Here is a 16,587-nt window from a genome sequence, read left to right on the forward strand (position 1 = left end):
AAGAAAATACAAGTTTGTACAAACCTAAGATTCACAGGAAGAGAAAAGCTATTTTGGAAACTACCCACTATACAGAACCCATCCACTTAGATTTCTTGAAGCTTTGGGGGTAAAACCAAATAAAGGAAGTCCTCAACTTTGTTTGTTCCAACAATTTAAGTTGGTTGTAGTATGTTTTCCTGAGGAATGACGTCCTGCCAGGCGTTCCTTAGAGTGGAACACAGGTCTGGATAAGTGGCAGGTGCCTGCAGTCCAGTCCTAAGGCTGCTGTAGAACACCTCTCCGAGAGGCTGTGTAGCATGGCGGGGAGGGGTGCCGGCAGAGGGGTCGGATTTGACCCTACACTTGTTAGCTACCATAGCTTTGGGTTATTTGTGGCATCTCAGTTTCATTATGGATAGAATGGAATAATGGCATCTTCTTCATCGGGTTATGTGTATTAACTAAGATACTCCCTGGCAAGTTCTTAGTGTCATACCTGGGACATATGTCAATACTGTAAGTTGTTTGTAGGAGGCAGGATCATGGCTGTGAGGCATTATCTTGTCCTTACAGAGAAATTAATTCTGACTTCCAGTTGAATTACTGCATTTCCTCCAAAATTTTGGCCAGGCCTTTGCATGTGCTAGTCCCCTTGCTTCTCACCATACTGTTTCTCATGACCTTTTTTTCATCCTTGTATGTTCATTTCAGCCACTTCCTTGGAGATATGAATTTCCCTTTGTTGGAACTAAACCTAGTGTTACACTGGGATTGACATGTCCTGTTCATGTGTTTCTCTCCTTCACAAGATTATCATCCCCTTCAGGAAAGAACCTGTAGCTCCCAGCTCCCTAGTTTGGGACAGTCTGCCATATAAGAGACAGAATATCATGGTTGTTAAAGGCATGGTTTGGGAGCCAACAGCCTGGGTTAGAACCTTGCCCCATCACTTACTGGCTATGTGGCGTAGGGCCAATTGTTTTACCTGTCTGTGCCCCAGTGGCTTTGTCTGTAAATGGGAATTGTAACAGTACTTACCTGATGCAGGTAAGTATTGTTACAAGTCAAGGGCAGGTTAAATGAGGAGGAAGAGACTTAGGCTTGAAGAGGTGGGTAGGCAGGTAAATGTACCTCCTACATTTGTAGATAATTATCTTTCTGTAGGTTTGTTATGCTTGACTATCCCATGTTCTCCCAGTGATTATTTTCCAATTACTTATCAATTTACTCATGGGGAATTAAAATGTAATGTTTTTTTGACTGTATTTTTCTTTTCTTTTCTTTTCTTTTTAACTGTTGGTACTTTTTAAATAAATTGTGGTGAGGAGAGTTCAAATTACAGCATAACAATTCATTTAGTGAATTGATGTAGCATTAGCATTAGTTTGCCATTAGCATATCATATAGCAGTATTATCCAGGTAAGGAAAAATATGCCATCTCAAAAAAATAAAAATAAAAGAAATAAAAGCGACAGACTTATGTGTCACCGGAGGCTTTTCCCTCATTTCGAATGTTGTACTCTAATGAGGAACAGCCCCAGCTCCCCCCTCCTGGGGCAAGGCAAGCATGGCGATTCTTGTTCCCTGCTTCACAGGGAGCTGTTTTCTTGGCTGGTGTGCCGTTCTGAAGCTCCTCTGCCTTGGAAGGGCAGTCCACTTCTAGCCTAGATACTCTCCATGCTTGTGTTAGCAGCTGCTACCACTACCACTGCTAGTCCAATTATTACCACTACTACTATTCCACTGTTATTTTTACTGCTGACATTACTATTGCTAAACCACCACTGTTTCCCCTGATACCAAAATCCTAACCTTAGTTACAGTATTCTACTACTTCTTTGTCATGTATGTAGAAAGAAATGCTTATTTTCCATGCCCTAAGTAGAGAACCTTGCAAGCTTTCTTTGGAATGTAGATTGTGCCACATTTTTAAAAAAAATTTATGTTTTAAAAAATTGTTTAATTTTTTTGGGCCAGTCATGATGCTTATGCTTATAATCCCAGCGCTTTGGGAGGTTAAGGTGGGAGGATCATTTGATCCCAGGAGTTCAAGGCCAGACTGGGAAACACAGTGAGACCTCATCTCTACAAAAAAAAAAAAAAAAAATTTGTGAGCCATGGTGGTGCATGCCTGTAGTCCCAGCTAGTCTAGAGGCTGAGGTGGGAGGATCACTTGAGCACAGGAGATCAGACTGAGGCTGTAGTGAACTGAGATTGCACCACTGCACTCCAGCCTGGGTGACAGAGCAAGAAAGACCCTGTCTCAAAATAATAATAATAATAAATAATTTATTTTTAATTTTGGGGGTACATAGTAGGTGTATATATTTATGGGGTACCTGAGCTATTTTGGTACAGGCATGTAGTGTGTAATAATCACATTATGGAAAATTAGGTATCTGTCCCCTCAAACATTTATCCTTTGTGATATAAACAACCCAATTGTACTCTTCTAGTTATTTTAATATGTATGGTTAAATTGTTATTGACTGTAGTCCCTCTGTTGTGCTATCAAATACTAGGTTTTATTTTTTTTTTTTGAGACGGAGTCTCACTCTGTCGCCCAGGCTGGAGTGCAGTGGCACAATCTTGGCTCACTGCAAGCTCCGCCTCCTGGGTTCATGCCATTCTCCTGCCTCAGCCTCCCGAGTAGCTGGGACTACAGGCACCCACCACCACGCCTGGCTAATTTTTTGTATTTTTAGTAGAGATGGGGTTTCACCATGTTAGCCAGGATGGTCTCGATCTCCTGACCTTGTGATCCGCCTGCCTCGGCCTCCCAAAGTGCTGGGATTACAGGCTTGAGCCACCGCACCCAGCCAGGTCTTAGTCTTTGTAACTTTTTTTGTTTGTTTGTTTTTTGTAAACTGGGCCACATCTCTGGCTTGCTTTGAGCTAGCTGTCTTCTGGCTAACAAAGCAGATGAGTGCTACTTTCTTTCACTAAAGGCAGTGACATGCACCACTTTCATTAGCAGGTTAATTAACTTAGGAAAATAGATGATTCTGGCTAACAAAGTATTTGAGTGCTACTTTCTTTCACTAAAGGCAGTGACATGCACCACTTTCATTAGCAAGTTAATTAACTGAGGAAAATAGATGATTCAGGGTAACTTTGACCTCTGCACTTCCCAGGTATTCAGTTTTTTAGTGCAAAGACTAAAAACACAAAAGGAGGAGTAAAGATGCTGCTTATTTTCCTTTTGTGTGTCCAGGGACTAATGCAGGGGTTGACAGAAAAACCTTTGAAACTGAGTTTCTAAGTCTAAGTTTCTGCCAAGGGAGAGGGGTGCAGTGCTTCCTCTTATAAGGACAAGAGCTGTTGAAAGCAGCAGAGGGCTTGTGTGTGTGTGTTATGGTGACTGCTGGCCAAGGGCCCCTGAAAATCAGTTGGCAGCTTCCCATTGAACACACACCAGAGGCAGGAAACACAGACTAAAAATCATGCTGAAGAATGTAATTGCGTAATAATTTAAAATCTTTATTGATATTATTTATAAATATTAACTTCTAAAAATGTTCTTAGGTAAGTTTAAAAAGACACATTGCTACATTAACATTGAAATAAGAGGATATGATGACAATTTAATGTAAAATTTTACTGAGTTCCCTGACTACTAAGGAATCGTTGCATTTAATTTTTCCTAGAGATAAACTGCATCAGGATTCATTCATCAATTTATTTGAAAACATGTATGTGCTATAAAAGCTTTGGGATACAAAGACAATATAGATGTATTCTTTACTCTCAAATATTTACTATTTTATAGGGCACTAGGTGGTCAGATAGATATATTATAGTCAAGCACAGTTATTACCATAACAGGTGTGAGCCAGCTGCTGCAGAGCAAAGAGGATGCATGTGTTTTTACAATTTAGCCCTGCATTTATGAGCTTAGCCATTTCAATATAATTACATGTAACTCACGACAGTACATTAGCATTGAATACTGTGGAAAAAAAACCTGTTAACTTTAAATGGTAAATTACTGTATTTTTGAACGAATGACTTAAAAAATTACCCATTAGAAATGAGTTGTGGCCTGGACAATAATCAAAACAGAAATACTGGCTTTTAATTTGCTGACAATAGGGAGGTTTTGGTTTAGTGAACTGATCACAAGATTAGAGCTAAGGAACAACTCTTCTCCATTTATGTCCTCTCTGCATGTTCTTTAGGGTCGTCACTTATGGTGACATTAGCATCAGTATGAAAATAATTTGAAGCTTCAAATTGTGCAGTCTTAAACTGATACCACATGTAGCATACTTATTTTGTAATTCAGGGGATATCCGAAGATGCGATTTCTTAGGATGATGATGCCCCTTCTGTTGGGACCCACTGATTCACAGGGGAAAAGGACAAATAAGGTCTCCTACAAATAAAAATTCTTCTTTTATTAAATTTCTAGGAGATGTAAGATTTACTCACCTACTTTTAAAAGAGAGATATAGAGAAGATATGGTGAAAGGGACAGAAATAGGGAACTCCAGTAAGAGAGAAGCTTGATATTATTATATTCCTTACATTTCCTCCTTACCAGTTAAAAAAAAGGATGATCTGAGCCCTTTGGAGAGGGATACAGGAGGAGTTATGGTGAGAAGAGGACTAAGGAGAGGCTTGATAAAGTCTGAGACTCAGCTGAGAAGGAGAATTCTTCTTGTACCTTAATGTTTGTAAATCGGCTTCATGGTTGTCTCTTCTGTGCCTTTCAAAACTGCCAATCATCTTATTATAATGGCCACTCATAATTTGAATTATGCCAGACCCTCAAATTCAAGGCCAATCTTTCAATAGCACGTGTCCTACTGAGAACTTCTTTCTTCAACACACAGGTTGGCTCTGGGTGGTCCTTGCCTCATCAAATATAAGTTAGAAAATCTGCACAGTGTGAAGGTCTATTAGGACTCAGCGACCTTCTCATGAAATGTCATTTCTCAGTTGGGATTGAAACCACTCATCTCACAATGAGCTGTAGAGGTTTTTCCTCTTCCATGGCCTCAGTTAACACCACTAGTCCATTATTGCTAGCAATTTTGGAGAAGTTGGTGTTTATTTTTTCAAATAAAAAAAGGAAAGCCATCCTGTTTGCATTCATATCTTTCAGAAAAGTCAAGATGGCTTTTACACGTAGAGAAAAAGGAAACCATGCACTTTTAAGGGGTAGAGGAAAAGGAGCGATTCAGAGTTTTGTAGTGAACTTTAGCAGTCTGACCTTCAAATATTTCCTTTTTTAAGCATCAATATTGCTAACATTAAAGTGGTAACAGGAGGCTGCACCTTGAAAAGCCACTCATGCCGTATCTGTTGTAGTAGCTACCTAGTTATGAAACATTTTCTAATCCAGAGAGCTTTGGCCTGATGTATAATTTTAGGATGTTTTAGACCTTGATGGTTTAAACGTTCTTCTTCGGAAGTTATGTGCATTGATATTGAGTGCTTTTCTACCATTTTCCTTCCTCACCTTGAAATAAGCGAGCTATTCATGCCCTTCTGAAGAGGCAGAGAGGCTAAGCATGGTTGTTGAAGACACATGGCTTAGTTGTTAGAATACATCACTTTTCACTGGATATATCAGAGAGAGGCTAGGCAGCATCTAATTACCGGGAGTTTTTATATGTGAAGACAAGAATTAACTGACTCCCTGGCCTCCTTTTCACATACTATGTCCCCCAATTTGCTAAGTTACCATTTTCAGTGAATGCCCTGCTATCCGTCCAGTGCCCAAGGCAGGGAGAGGTATGGTTATAATTCTGAGGTCTTCTCTTTTCTCTCCCACTGTTTCCCCACACACAGTCAATTACCAAATATTTCTTTTCCATGTAATCTCCTAGAGTTCTTCCCATTTCTCCTTCTACTATCCTAGTCTAAATCCCATTATTTCTTGTTAAATTATATGATAATGTCCTGATTGTCCTTGTCTTGTCCTCCTATGCCACATCATCTCTCTAGTAAGAAGAAAAACATTTAATTCTATACGCTGCAAAAATGGAGTTAATATAACATAGTAGTTAAGGATATGGGCCCTGTAGCCAGAATGTCTGGATTTGAATCCTGACTCCATTACTTTGGCAAAAGCAGTTATGTAAATGTTGGTAAATCTCTAAGTCTCAGTATGTATTAAAAACAAATTAAAGCTTTTCTGATTGGATTGTTGTGAGGATTGAATGGCATAAACATTTAGCATAGAGCTTGACACATAGCAAGCATTTAAACATCACTACAACACCAATAATCATAAATGCAAAGCTGACTATTCCACTTTCCTTTGGTGCTTTTTTTTTCTTTTTGAGACAGAGTGTCACTTTGTTGCCCAGGCTGGAGTACAGTGGGGTGATCTCAGCTCACTGCAACCTCCATTTCCCAGGTTCAAACGATTATCATGCCTCAGCCTCCCCAGTAGCTGGGACCATAGGTGTGCGCCACCACACCCAGCTAATCTTTGTATTTTTAGCAGAGATGAGGCTTTGCCATGTTGGCCAGGCTGGTCTCAAGCTCCTGACCTCAGGTGATCTGCCCACCTTGGCCTCCTGAGATGTTGGGATTACAGACGTGAGCCACCGCGCCTGGCCTCCAGTTTTCTAATTAAGGCCTTTTAACCTCTTCACTTCTAGGATAAAGCCAAGATCTCTTTGGCATGCCACGGACATCCCAGCTCCCCTCTTCTGTTCCTTCTGTCAGTGTTCTTGTCCAGAGAAGTGTCCATCTCAACCACTTCCACTGCCCCAAGTGGTCCATGCTTTCATGCACATTCTTTGCCATTTACCTGGAGCATCCTCTCACTGCAAGTCTGGAAATTGCCTTTCTGCCTTCTAAACACCAACCACTCCTTCTCTTTGTGTAGGTGACTCCCACTCATCCTTTCTTACCTCATGTATCAGTTATTACAGAAAGCTGTCCCTGATACCCTAGGGCTCTCAAGGATCATCTGAATGTATTCTTCACTGCGCTTGCCAAACTATTGTGCAACCGTGGACTCGTCTGTGTGTTCTGTCTCACTATAATAAGCCTTTGAGTAGAGAGTCTGGATCATGTTTGCTTTTCTTGTACCCAGCTCTTGGCATTTTTATTCAATTAACATTTGTTTAATATATTAATCAATCACTACCCAATTGGGGATTTGTTTTATGGAGTTTCATTATGCCTAGTGCATAAGAGGCACCTCATGAATATTTGTTAAATGAGGATGCATGGCTATTTAAACTTTTGTGTATCCTTAATTGGCAACTCTTACATAGATACACTGAATATTTAAAGAAATTTAAAGTTATTTAATTCTAAGTCCTGAAATTCTAAATTCTAACAAATTGTAAAGTTAACTTATGTAAATAAGTTAGATGATTTAGCAAAGTTGTACAATTCTTTTTTGTCAAAAATGGTATGGTTATGAAACAGTGAGCTGGATTTGCTCTTCTGACTCATAAACTGTCTCTGAAGGCAGTATATTTGAAGCTGCTCCAGGTGATTCAGAGGTCTAGCAGATAACTTCTAATCTCAAAGAACGAATAGACTGTTGTATTGTTGTGCCAAAACACCCCATCTCTAGCCATAAAATCATACATTCATCAGTTTTCTTCAGTTATCTCAATTGTCTTTTTGTCTGAACACAGTGAGATAAGAGTTGGCTTATTATGCACTCCACAAAGAAAATTATAGAATTTTCTGAGAGGAACATTAGAGGCCAGTTTGGCCAATCCTGTGTATATGAGCCGTTCTGTTGCAAGTGATAGATTGCTTAAGCAAATGGTGGAGGTATTTGTTCTTCTCATGTAATTGGCTCTTGTATTCTAGGAGCAGTGTGGTGGTTTCCAAATACTATTTATTGTATAAATGAAAATAAGACTTACTTGGAGAAATGGCTGATTCCAGAACTACAGCAGTGAAAATGTGAGATGGGCCTGGGACAACTTGATATAAGAAAGCAATGAAACAAAGATTAATGTAATTATTAATTATGTCAAAAGGAAACATAAACCAATTTGAAGGTACTCCCAGTGGCCAAACGTGGGACAATATGAGCATTAAAAAAATAATGATGGCAACTGATTATTACAAAAACAGAAAAAAGGGAGGTCAGGGGAAGGAAGCTTTATTTCTGTTTTTTTTTTTTTTTTTTTTACAAAAGAATACTAGCATATAAATAAGAAAAGAATGATAGAGTTAGAAAAATCACTATTTTAAAGTCTCATATAGAATAATTGAAGCAAGGATGATCAAGGAATACTAATCCCATTGTGAAAAATTATTGGGGAAATAGGACAGCCACATGGTACCACATCTTCACCCCTGGGTTACTTACTGCTGCTATAAATGGGGGACATGTACCTTTATAGTAGAGAGATGTGGCAGTAACCATCTTAACCAAATGATTGAGTTTAGCTTCAATAATGATGGGACACCCTAACATATTGTGTCTTCTGATGTGATGAAATATGAAGTTCACAGTATGAAGTACTTTTATCAAAACTTTAATTTGAATCTAGATTTAGCTTTCAGTTGACAGGAAATACCAGTGAAAGAATAATAGGTTTAATGATACCATGAAGAAACAACCAAACAAATGCAGAGTTTGGGACATTTTGTAAGACAACCAGCCTGGACTCTTCAAAAAGTCAGTGTCATTAAAGAAGAATAAAGGCAAAAGCATTTTTAGATTAAAAGATACTGAAAAGATAAAACTGCCAAATGCAGTGGGTAAAACATGACTGGATCTTAGACTGGGGAAAAAATAGTACTAAAAGTGGGCAATTGAGGAAATTTGAATATGGAATGGATATTAGATAATATGAAATTATTGTTAATTTTCTTAGATACAATGGTGTTGTTGATCTGTAGGAAAAATGTCCTTATTCCTAGGAGTTGCATGTAGAGTCAGAGTATTTAGGAGTCAAGTGTTATCTGTAATTCATTTTCAAATAGCTCAACAAAATAAATTTTATAAATATATAAAGAGTATAGATGCAAAAGCATATATGGCACTATGTTGCAATTGTTGCGTGTAGATGGAATGTTCATTGTATTCTTTCAACTTTTGTTCTGAAATTCAAAAAAATAAAATAAACTGGAAAAAAATCAGTTTGGTAAAAGCAAAGCAAAAGTCCTGGAGCGGACTGCTGGCAGGCTGGCAGGCTCACTTCCTCTATTCCTCAGCTCTGTTCCTATATATGCACAGAGCCACACACTTGCAAGCCTAGTGAATAACACTAGGCTCACACTAGACTCAGCACTAATTTAGTCAAATTTTAGAGCAGTGGGAAAATCTCCTGATAAATTTAATAGAGAAGCTTGAGGAAGAGCTTTGTGTTGTTCATTTTTAACATTTCCAGTGTGTGTAATGTTGTAGGAATTCAAAAACTGTTAACTGAAAAATACATAAATAAAGAGGTGACCAAATTTGAGGATTGCCTGGAAAAGTGAGAGTATGTAAGTGACTTTCAAATTCAGTAAATATTTGTGGAATTTAGTAGATCTGAACTAGTTAAGGGACAAGTAAGTTTAAGATGAATTCCAGAAGTAAGAGGAAGGCCTCTTTTTAAATCTTCTGTGCATGCAATATTTCATATTGTTTTAACTTTTAGTAATAATACTTGCTTTTCTGAATTAGTTATCAAAGCACTTTAGTGGAAGTCTTCTGCAGCTTTCCGTACAGGTGGGGAAAGTTTGAGTTTGGTGGGAAATCTTCAGAGGGTGGTGTGTGCAATTATGCTTTGTTCCTTGGTGAGCTATGAGTCAGGCACTTAATTATGTAAACGATATTGCAAGAGAGCAGTTGCATAATCCCCAAGAGAGTAATTATTATCTGTCTTGGTAGAATGCAAGGCTTTTAATCTGTAAATAAGCAATTCTATGTGGAAGAGCTACATGCAGAGTGATTCTGTGTCTTAAAGGTCTCTTATGAATTTTTTAAAGTGAAAGCAGTAACTGCATGTGCTGATTAGCTGCTGCCTTTGTGTTTCAAAGGGTTTATGATGCTTCCCATGTGGCTTTAATCCCTCCTGAAATATTTAAGCCTCTGAGAATGATTCTTGTGAAGGGTAAAGTGTGTCTAAGTTAAGCCTATGAATAATCCGAATGTTTCAAATGTATTAATAGATGAAGTAAAAAAGATATGCTTTCTGCAAATTAAAAAAAAAAAACCAAGATAAAACAATGAATGAAGACATTGGCAACCCTTTTAAAAAAGCAAAGGCCGGGCGCGGTGGCTCACTCTTGTAATCCCAGCACTTTGGGAGGCCGAGGCGGGCGGACCACGAGGTCAGGAGATCGAGACCACAGTGAAACCCCGTCTCTACTAAAAATACAAAAAATTAGCCGGGCGTGGTGGCGGGCACCTGTAGTCCCAGCTACTCGGAGAGGCTGAGGCAGGAGAATGGCGTGAACCCAGGAGGCGGAGCTTGCAGTGAGCCGAGATTGCGCCACCGCACGCCGGGCCAACGAGCGAAGCCTCCGCTGACAAAAAAAAAAAAAAAAAAAGCAAAGATACAATAATTAGCTAATACGTTGCTCACTTTTTGATGATTAGTAGGTTTTTTTCCATTTTTTTAAACTTTATTTTGGTATAACTTACATACAACAAAATGCATTTATTTAAAGTTTTCACATGTGTATTTTTAAAAAAATATGTGCCACTGCAGTTAGGGTATGTGTGTATTTTGCTTAGGTTGATCTGAGTCTTTTAGACACTGAAAGCAAATTTTAACTTTGGTTTTTTTGAGTAGTCAATAGCATCTGCCTTCCCTCCTGTCTCCCTCTTATAGTGTGGATGAGCTGACCATGCTCTTCTCTAAGGTCAGCTGCTGCACTTAAACACTTGATCTCTCCCCACTTCACCTAATCAGGACTACATTTGGGGAACTGTCCCTCTCTCCTTTGTGACCAACTTTCCCCTCTCTATCAAGTTATTCCCATCAAAACAGAAACATGTCTCGACATCTGCCGTTTCTTAAAACTCTTGACCATTTCTCTGTTCTCCTCTGCAGCAAAACTCAGGAATCTATATTCTGTCTTCACTCCCTTTTCTCTCTTTGTCTCTGAAACCAACTCCAAGAAGCCTTTCACAACCCACTCCTCCATATAGAGCTTGCTTTTGTCAAGGTACCCGTGAGGTTCACACTGCCAGAATCCATGGGCAGTGTTGACCAATCCATTGGTCTAAATCCTATTTGGCCATCTGCAGCATCTGATATAGTTTTCCACTCCCTTCATCTAGAAACACTTCCTTTACTTGGCTTCAGGAAAACTCTATCTCCTGGTTTTCCTACTTCCTCACTGGTCACTCTTACTAAGACTCCTTTGTGAGCTCCTCCTCTTTTCCTGATCCTTTAAAGTTTCCTGGCTCAGGTACTCTCCTCTTCTTTGCTCTCTTCCAAAGTCATTTCAGCCAGTGTCATGGTTAACAGTCCTCTGTACACTAAAGACTCCCATATTACTGTCTGAAGTACACACCTATGCCCTGGCCTCCACGCTTATTGGATGACTAATAGGCCTCTCAGATTTAACACAGTCAAAAAGTGACCACACTCTGGTCTTCCCACAGTTGTCTCTCACCTGGGTTATTGCAAGAGCCTTCTGTCTGGTTTTTTCTGCCTCCACCCTAGTTCCAGCCCCTTTCACTCTATATTCAGCACAACAGGCCAAAAAGACCTTTTTAAACCATCAGATTATGTCCTCCTTTTGGCCAAGGCCTTCAATGACCTCCCATATCAGTCAGAGTAAAAACTGTCCAATAAAGATCTTCATCATCTGACCCCACTAGCTTTCCATCTCTCCTCCTTTTCCCCCCATTACTCACTCTGCCTTGCTGCATTGACCCCTTTCTCAGACATGCTTAGAGGGCTCTATGTCAGGGCCTTGGTATGGGACACTTCTTTAGGCTGGGCTGTTGTGTGCTACAGTTCTCCATGGCTTGCTCCTTTTGCACCTCAGGTCTCTGCTCCACCATCCTCTTCTCTGTGAGACCTTCTCTAACCATCCTGTTTAAGTTCCCCCACCCAGCCCCACCAACTCTCCTGATCCCTCCTCCAGGCTTTATTTTTCTCTATTGCACTTACCACCATATGAAAGTAAGAATACTTGCTTATTTGTGTTTGTTGCTTTGTCTGTTTTGTCTGTCTTTTCATATTAGAATGTGAGTTTCATGAGGATAGAAATTGCCTTGGTCACAGCTGTATCACCTGTGCCTAAGAGAGACTGCAGGCCCGGTCAGTACTGCTGAATGAGTAATTGAAAAGTAACCTCAAAGGCTGCTTGACGCTTTCTTGTCATTTTTAGAGCAGTCTGAGTGTTACAGAGGATGAATAGCATTCAGAATAATTAACTATATGCTAACTGCTCTTTTCCATTCCTCAGTTTCTCTGTTTGAAGAACATAAGGACATTTCTCACGGCCTGTTGTGAGACATTTGGAATGAGGAAAAGTGAACTTTTCGAGGCATTTGACCTGTTTGATGTGCGTGACTTTGGAAAGGTAATTATACTTCATTTTTAATATTACTTTTTAACTGGAAAGCATTTAAGCAAATTGTTTCAAATCTTGAAGTAGGGCATGTGACTTAAGTGGTTTGTGTATCTGCATTATATAGGTAAATTTCACATGTAGATGGCTTAGCAAAAACAAAACAAAAAAAAAACAACAACAAAAAGGAAACCCCACACATACAACAACAGCACCAAAAAATTAGCATCAGTTTTCCAAATGAGATTAGAATTATTTTGTAATTAAAATAGTATACAGGGAGGGAATCTTTTCTCCAGAGGTAATTTTTTTCTGCTGGTCACCTCAGAGGATAGGGTTACTATTATCTGCCCTTTAGGTTGATCACTGGGCACTCAGACCTGAGGACCAGTATTCTTTTCCTGTAGTCTTCTCTATATCTGAAAGCTGCTAATTTTTGGAAGTTGAGAATGTTCTGTTATCCTTTTCTCTATTTTGACAATTGGTTAGGTGACTCAGAGAAGACATGAATCACAAGTGTTCGAGATTGTTGAATAATTTCTGTTGCTTGAATTTCAGCAGATATTTGTTGGATTTCAAGGACATTTTTCACATGGAAATTGTTTTAATATTTACTGTCATTATCTGTATGCACACTAAACACATCTATAATAAGTGAAACAAATCATCCTTTCAAAAATTATGGTCATTTATTATGAAGTGAGTGGGCATAAACCTCTCACAAGTAACTAGCCATGAAAGAGTCAGGTAATTAAGGTGACAGGACTTTAGCTTATGCTGATGTAATTGCATTATGAAAATAAGCAAATAAGGAGGAAAAATTAATGCTATTGAGAAGTTTGTCCTTATTCTTGTAATTCAGGTGCTAGTGTCTTATCAAAAGGCTGTTTGAGAGTATACATTGTTTTAACTCTGAGATGTAATATTTTCATTAGAAAATAACCAATGGATTGCTCTTTGCTAAACAGAATAAACTTGAGACAGAAATATAGGAAATTTGATGCTGAAATACAGCGCATATGGAGAAGCCACTCTGCCTGGGGAGGGGGAAGGCCCTGATTCTCTCTCCGGTCTTAACTCATGGTCATTTTGTGATCTAGAAGGCACCCGCCTTCTCGAGCATCAGGCTGCCTGCCAGCTTGGAAAGCTGTACAAAAGAAAGTGGGGATAAGAATGTGGTTTCTAAGATTCCTTTAATCTCTGGAAAGCTGTGATTTAACTGTCTTGAGGTCCAAAAAGTGATGGAGGATAAAAGATGATAATTTGTACAACAAACTGAAAGCCAAGCCCCTAGTAAGGAAATGGGAGCACATTTGTCTGTGGCCATGAATCACAGGTGAGGTGGACACTTCTGTAAGCTGTTGGCCCTGAAAAACACCAGAGATATTTCTGGTTTCATTTTTATTTTATCCTTCCGCCTATTCCTCCTGCACCTTTAAAAAAATCTTCCTTGATTTTTCTTTATTTTCACCCTCTCTTTTGGGGAAACGAAAAATGAAAATGAATTGGGGAAATGAAAAATGAAAAAGTCTTGACTTTTTAAAGCTCATTAAGGAACTATTTATTTTTCATTTAAATTTGCAAGAAATGGTGTTGATAAATGTTGGAAAAATATATAAATACTTTAAAATGCATGGTGTTGTTCTACTGGAATGAGATTGCATGCTAGATTGATTAGACAACGGAAGCTTTGTAGGAGAGTTGATACTATAAAAAATTGAATGTGAAAGCATAAACTGTATGCTTCCAAGGATAAATGTATTTTTGACTGCTTAAATATTTTAGCGGTGGTAGATCTGAAACAGAATTAAACATGAGATTGTGGTTTAGAACTTGAACCTACATTATAGTCACTTACATTTTGCCACTGCCAAGATTGGAGTAGCTATCTCTTTAGAACTGTATGATCTAAAGAAAACACTTAAAGAATTTGTGATATCACTTCATAATTTACCAGTACTAATAGTATTAAGCATTATATACTCTAAGTAAAAACTGCCAATACCACCACTAATTGAACACTTAAAATATGCAGTCTTTTCAGTCTTCATGTATAATTTTTAAAATTGTGACAACGTTAGGAGGTAGGTACTACATTTTTCTCTTCATTGTACAGATGAGAAAATCTGCATCCCAAATCACGTATCTATTAGAGATTGAAGCAGCAGTTTGAACTCAGGTCTAGCTGATTCTCCACTACTGTACCATAGTGCAAACATTCACATAGCACATAACATGTACTTTGCATATATTGAGGGAATCAGCACATCAATCCCAGCATGTGGGTAGTATTATTTTTCCCATTTATAGGTCCTAGCTTGTGGGTAATGGATGAATTAGTGAAATAATTCTTGTAGTTTAAAATTGAAAAAATGTGAATAGAGTGTTAATTCAGCAACAAAATAATTTCTGATGTTGTGAATATATACATTTTAACAGGATGTGGATAGGTTGTTTTCCTCCATTCCTTAGGATTTAATTAAATGTTCTGTATCTATGTGTGCTCTCCTGTCTGCCTCATTTCCCACATTGGTGAATCTGGAATTCATGTGTATTTGGCATCTTTTTGCCGAAGAATGTATTAATTGTGAGAGCAGCACCTAGTGTTTTTATAGCCTTTGAAATTTTCAGAGTGCTTAATATTACTGACTTCATTTGATTGTCATAATACTCTTGTGAAGACATTCTTCAGATGAGGAAGCTAAGACATGGGGAGGTGCTTGGATAGTGATTCTAGAGTCTCTTTGCTTGGTAAGAGGAAGAAGATCTGGAGGTCAGGCCTCTGGCTTCTCAGTCTTGTTTTTCTTGTCCACTGTCTGTGTATTGGGTCTCACTGCCCTGTGGATGGTCAGGGAAAAGGATGAACTTATAGAAGAAAATTAAAGGAATTTATAAAATTAAAAATCACAGGTGATGTGTTACTTGGCATCTACTTATACTTTAGAAAGAAAGGAAAGATTTAGGGTACTGCATGAGTCTGCAGCCCAGTGGTGGTTAAAGTTGTTAACTCTAAATAGGCATGTGATTCACCAATTCTCTGTACACATGCAGTCAATTCTTAGCTACACTCTCCTACCCCTTTTCTCATTGTGGTATTTTCTGCTCACTAAACTTTGTCCAAGCTCTCCCTCTGTTTGGGGTTTAGGAAATTTATTTTGAATCTTAGGCTTGATATGGATGTGTTTTCTTTTGGAAAATCCTGGAAACAGTGTTAACACAAATGATAATTTGTATTTTGTGAGATGGTGAAGAGCATCTATTTAGGCTCCTCTAGAAGGGCTTATGATAATTCTGCCTTTCAGTGCTACCTTTATTCTTAGCATTGAGCTCTTTCCTCAATAGTAATTCACTTCAAACTCCACCAACATCAACAAAAGTTAGAATAGTTTGAAACACTTTCTACACTTCTTTTTTAAATCACACAGGAAAGAGGAGTGAGTTTAGTAACTTGAACTCATTTAAGAGTCAGCAGAGGCCTTCAGGTTTGATATGACCCTGACTCTTCAGGGTTGTTAAATACTGAAAAAAGTTCCTGAAAGAGGGAGATTTCTAAGACTGCTGAGGTCTGGTGGGGGGAGAGGGGGACGTTGAGGGTTTATGTTTTGAAAAACCATTTACTTTCTTACTTTTGAAAAAAGATGAATCTCTTTCTGATAATAAAAATAAGTAAAATCTTGTTAGTTAACTTCTTTGCTTAAGAAATGTAATTAAGAGGGGTGGAGCCAAGATGGCCGAATAGGAACAGCTCCGGTCTCCAGCTCCCAGCCCCAGCGACACAGAAGACGGCTGATTTCTGCATTTCTGCTTGAGGTACCGGTTTCATCTCACTAGGGAGTGCCTAACAGTGGGTGCAGGACAGTCGGTGAAGCGCACTGTGCGCGAGCCGAAGCAGGGCGAGGCATTGCCTCACTCGGGAAGTGCAAGGGGTCAGGGAGTTCCCTTTCCTAGTCAAAGAAAGGGGAAACAGACGGCACCTGGAATATCGGGTCAGTCCCATCCTAATACTGCGCTTTTCCAACGGGCCCGGAAAACGGCACACTAGGAGATTGTGTCCCGCACCTGGCTCGGAGGGTCCTATGCCCACGGAGTCTCGCCGATTGCTAGCACAGCAGTCTGAGATCAAGCTGCAAGGCGGCAGCGAGGCTGGGGGA

General features: G+C 39.0%; 1 protein-coding gene across 2 annotated transcripts in view; it reads left to right on the forward strand.

Moving 5' to 3' along the window:
- VAV3 (vav guanine nucleotide exchange factor 3) overlaps positions 1–16,587 on the forward strand; it is a 417,957-nt gene that overhangs the window by 84,611 nt on the left and 316,759 nt on the right. For both annotated transcript variants that reach the window (XM_032155203.1, XM_032155201.2), the window contains exon 2: positions 12,332–12,448. In XM_032155203.1, coding sequence (XP_032011094.1) covers positions 12,332–12,448 — 117 coding nt within the window. The remainder of the gene's footprint in view (positions 1–12,331; positions 12,449–16,587) is intronic.

Source organism: Hylobates moloch, unplaced genomic scaffold (assembly GCF_009828535.3).
Source record: "Hylobates moloch isolate HMO894 unplaced genomic scaffold, HMol_V3 SCAFFOLD_5, whole genome shotgun sequence".
NCBI lineage: Eukaryota > Metazoa > Chordata > Mammalia > Primates > Hylobatidae > Hylobates > Hylobates moloch.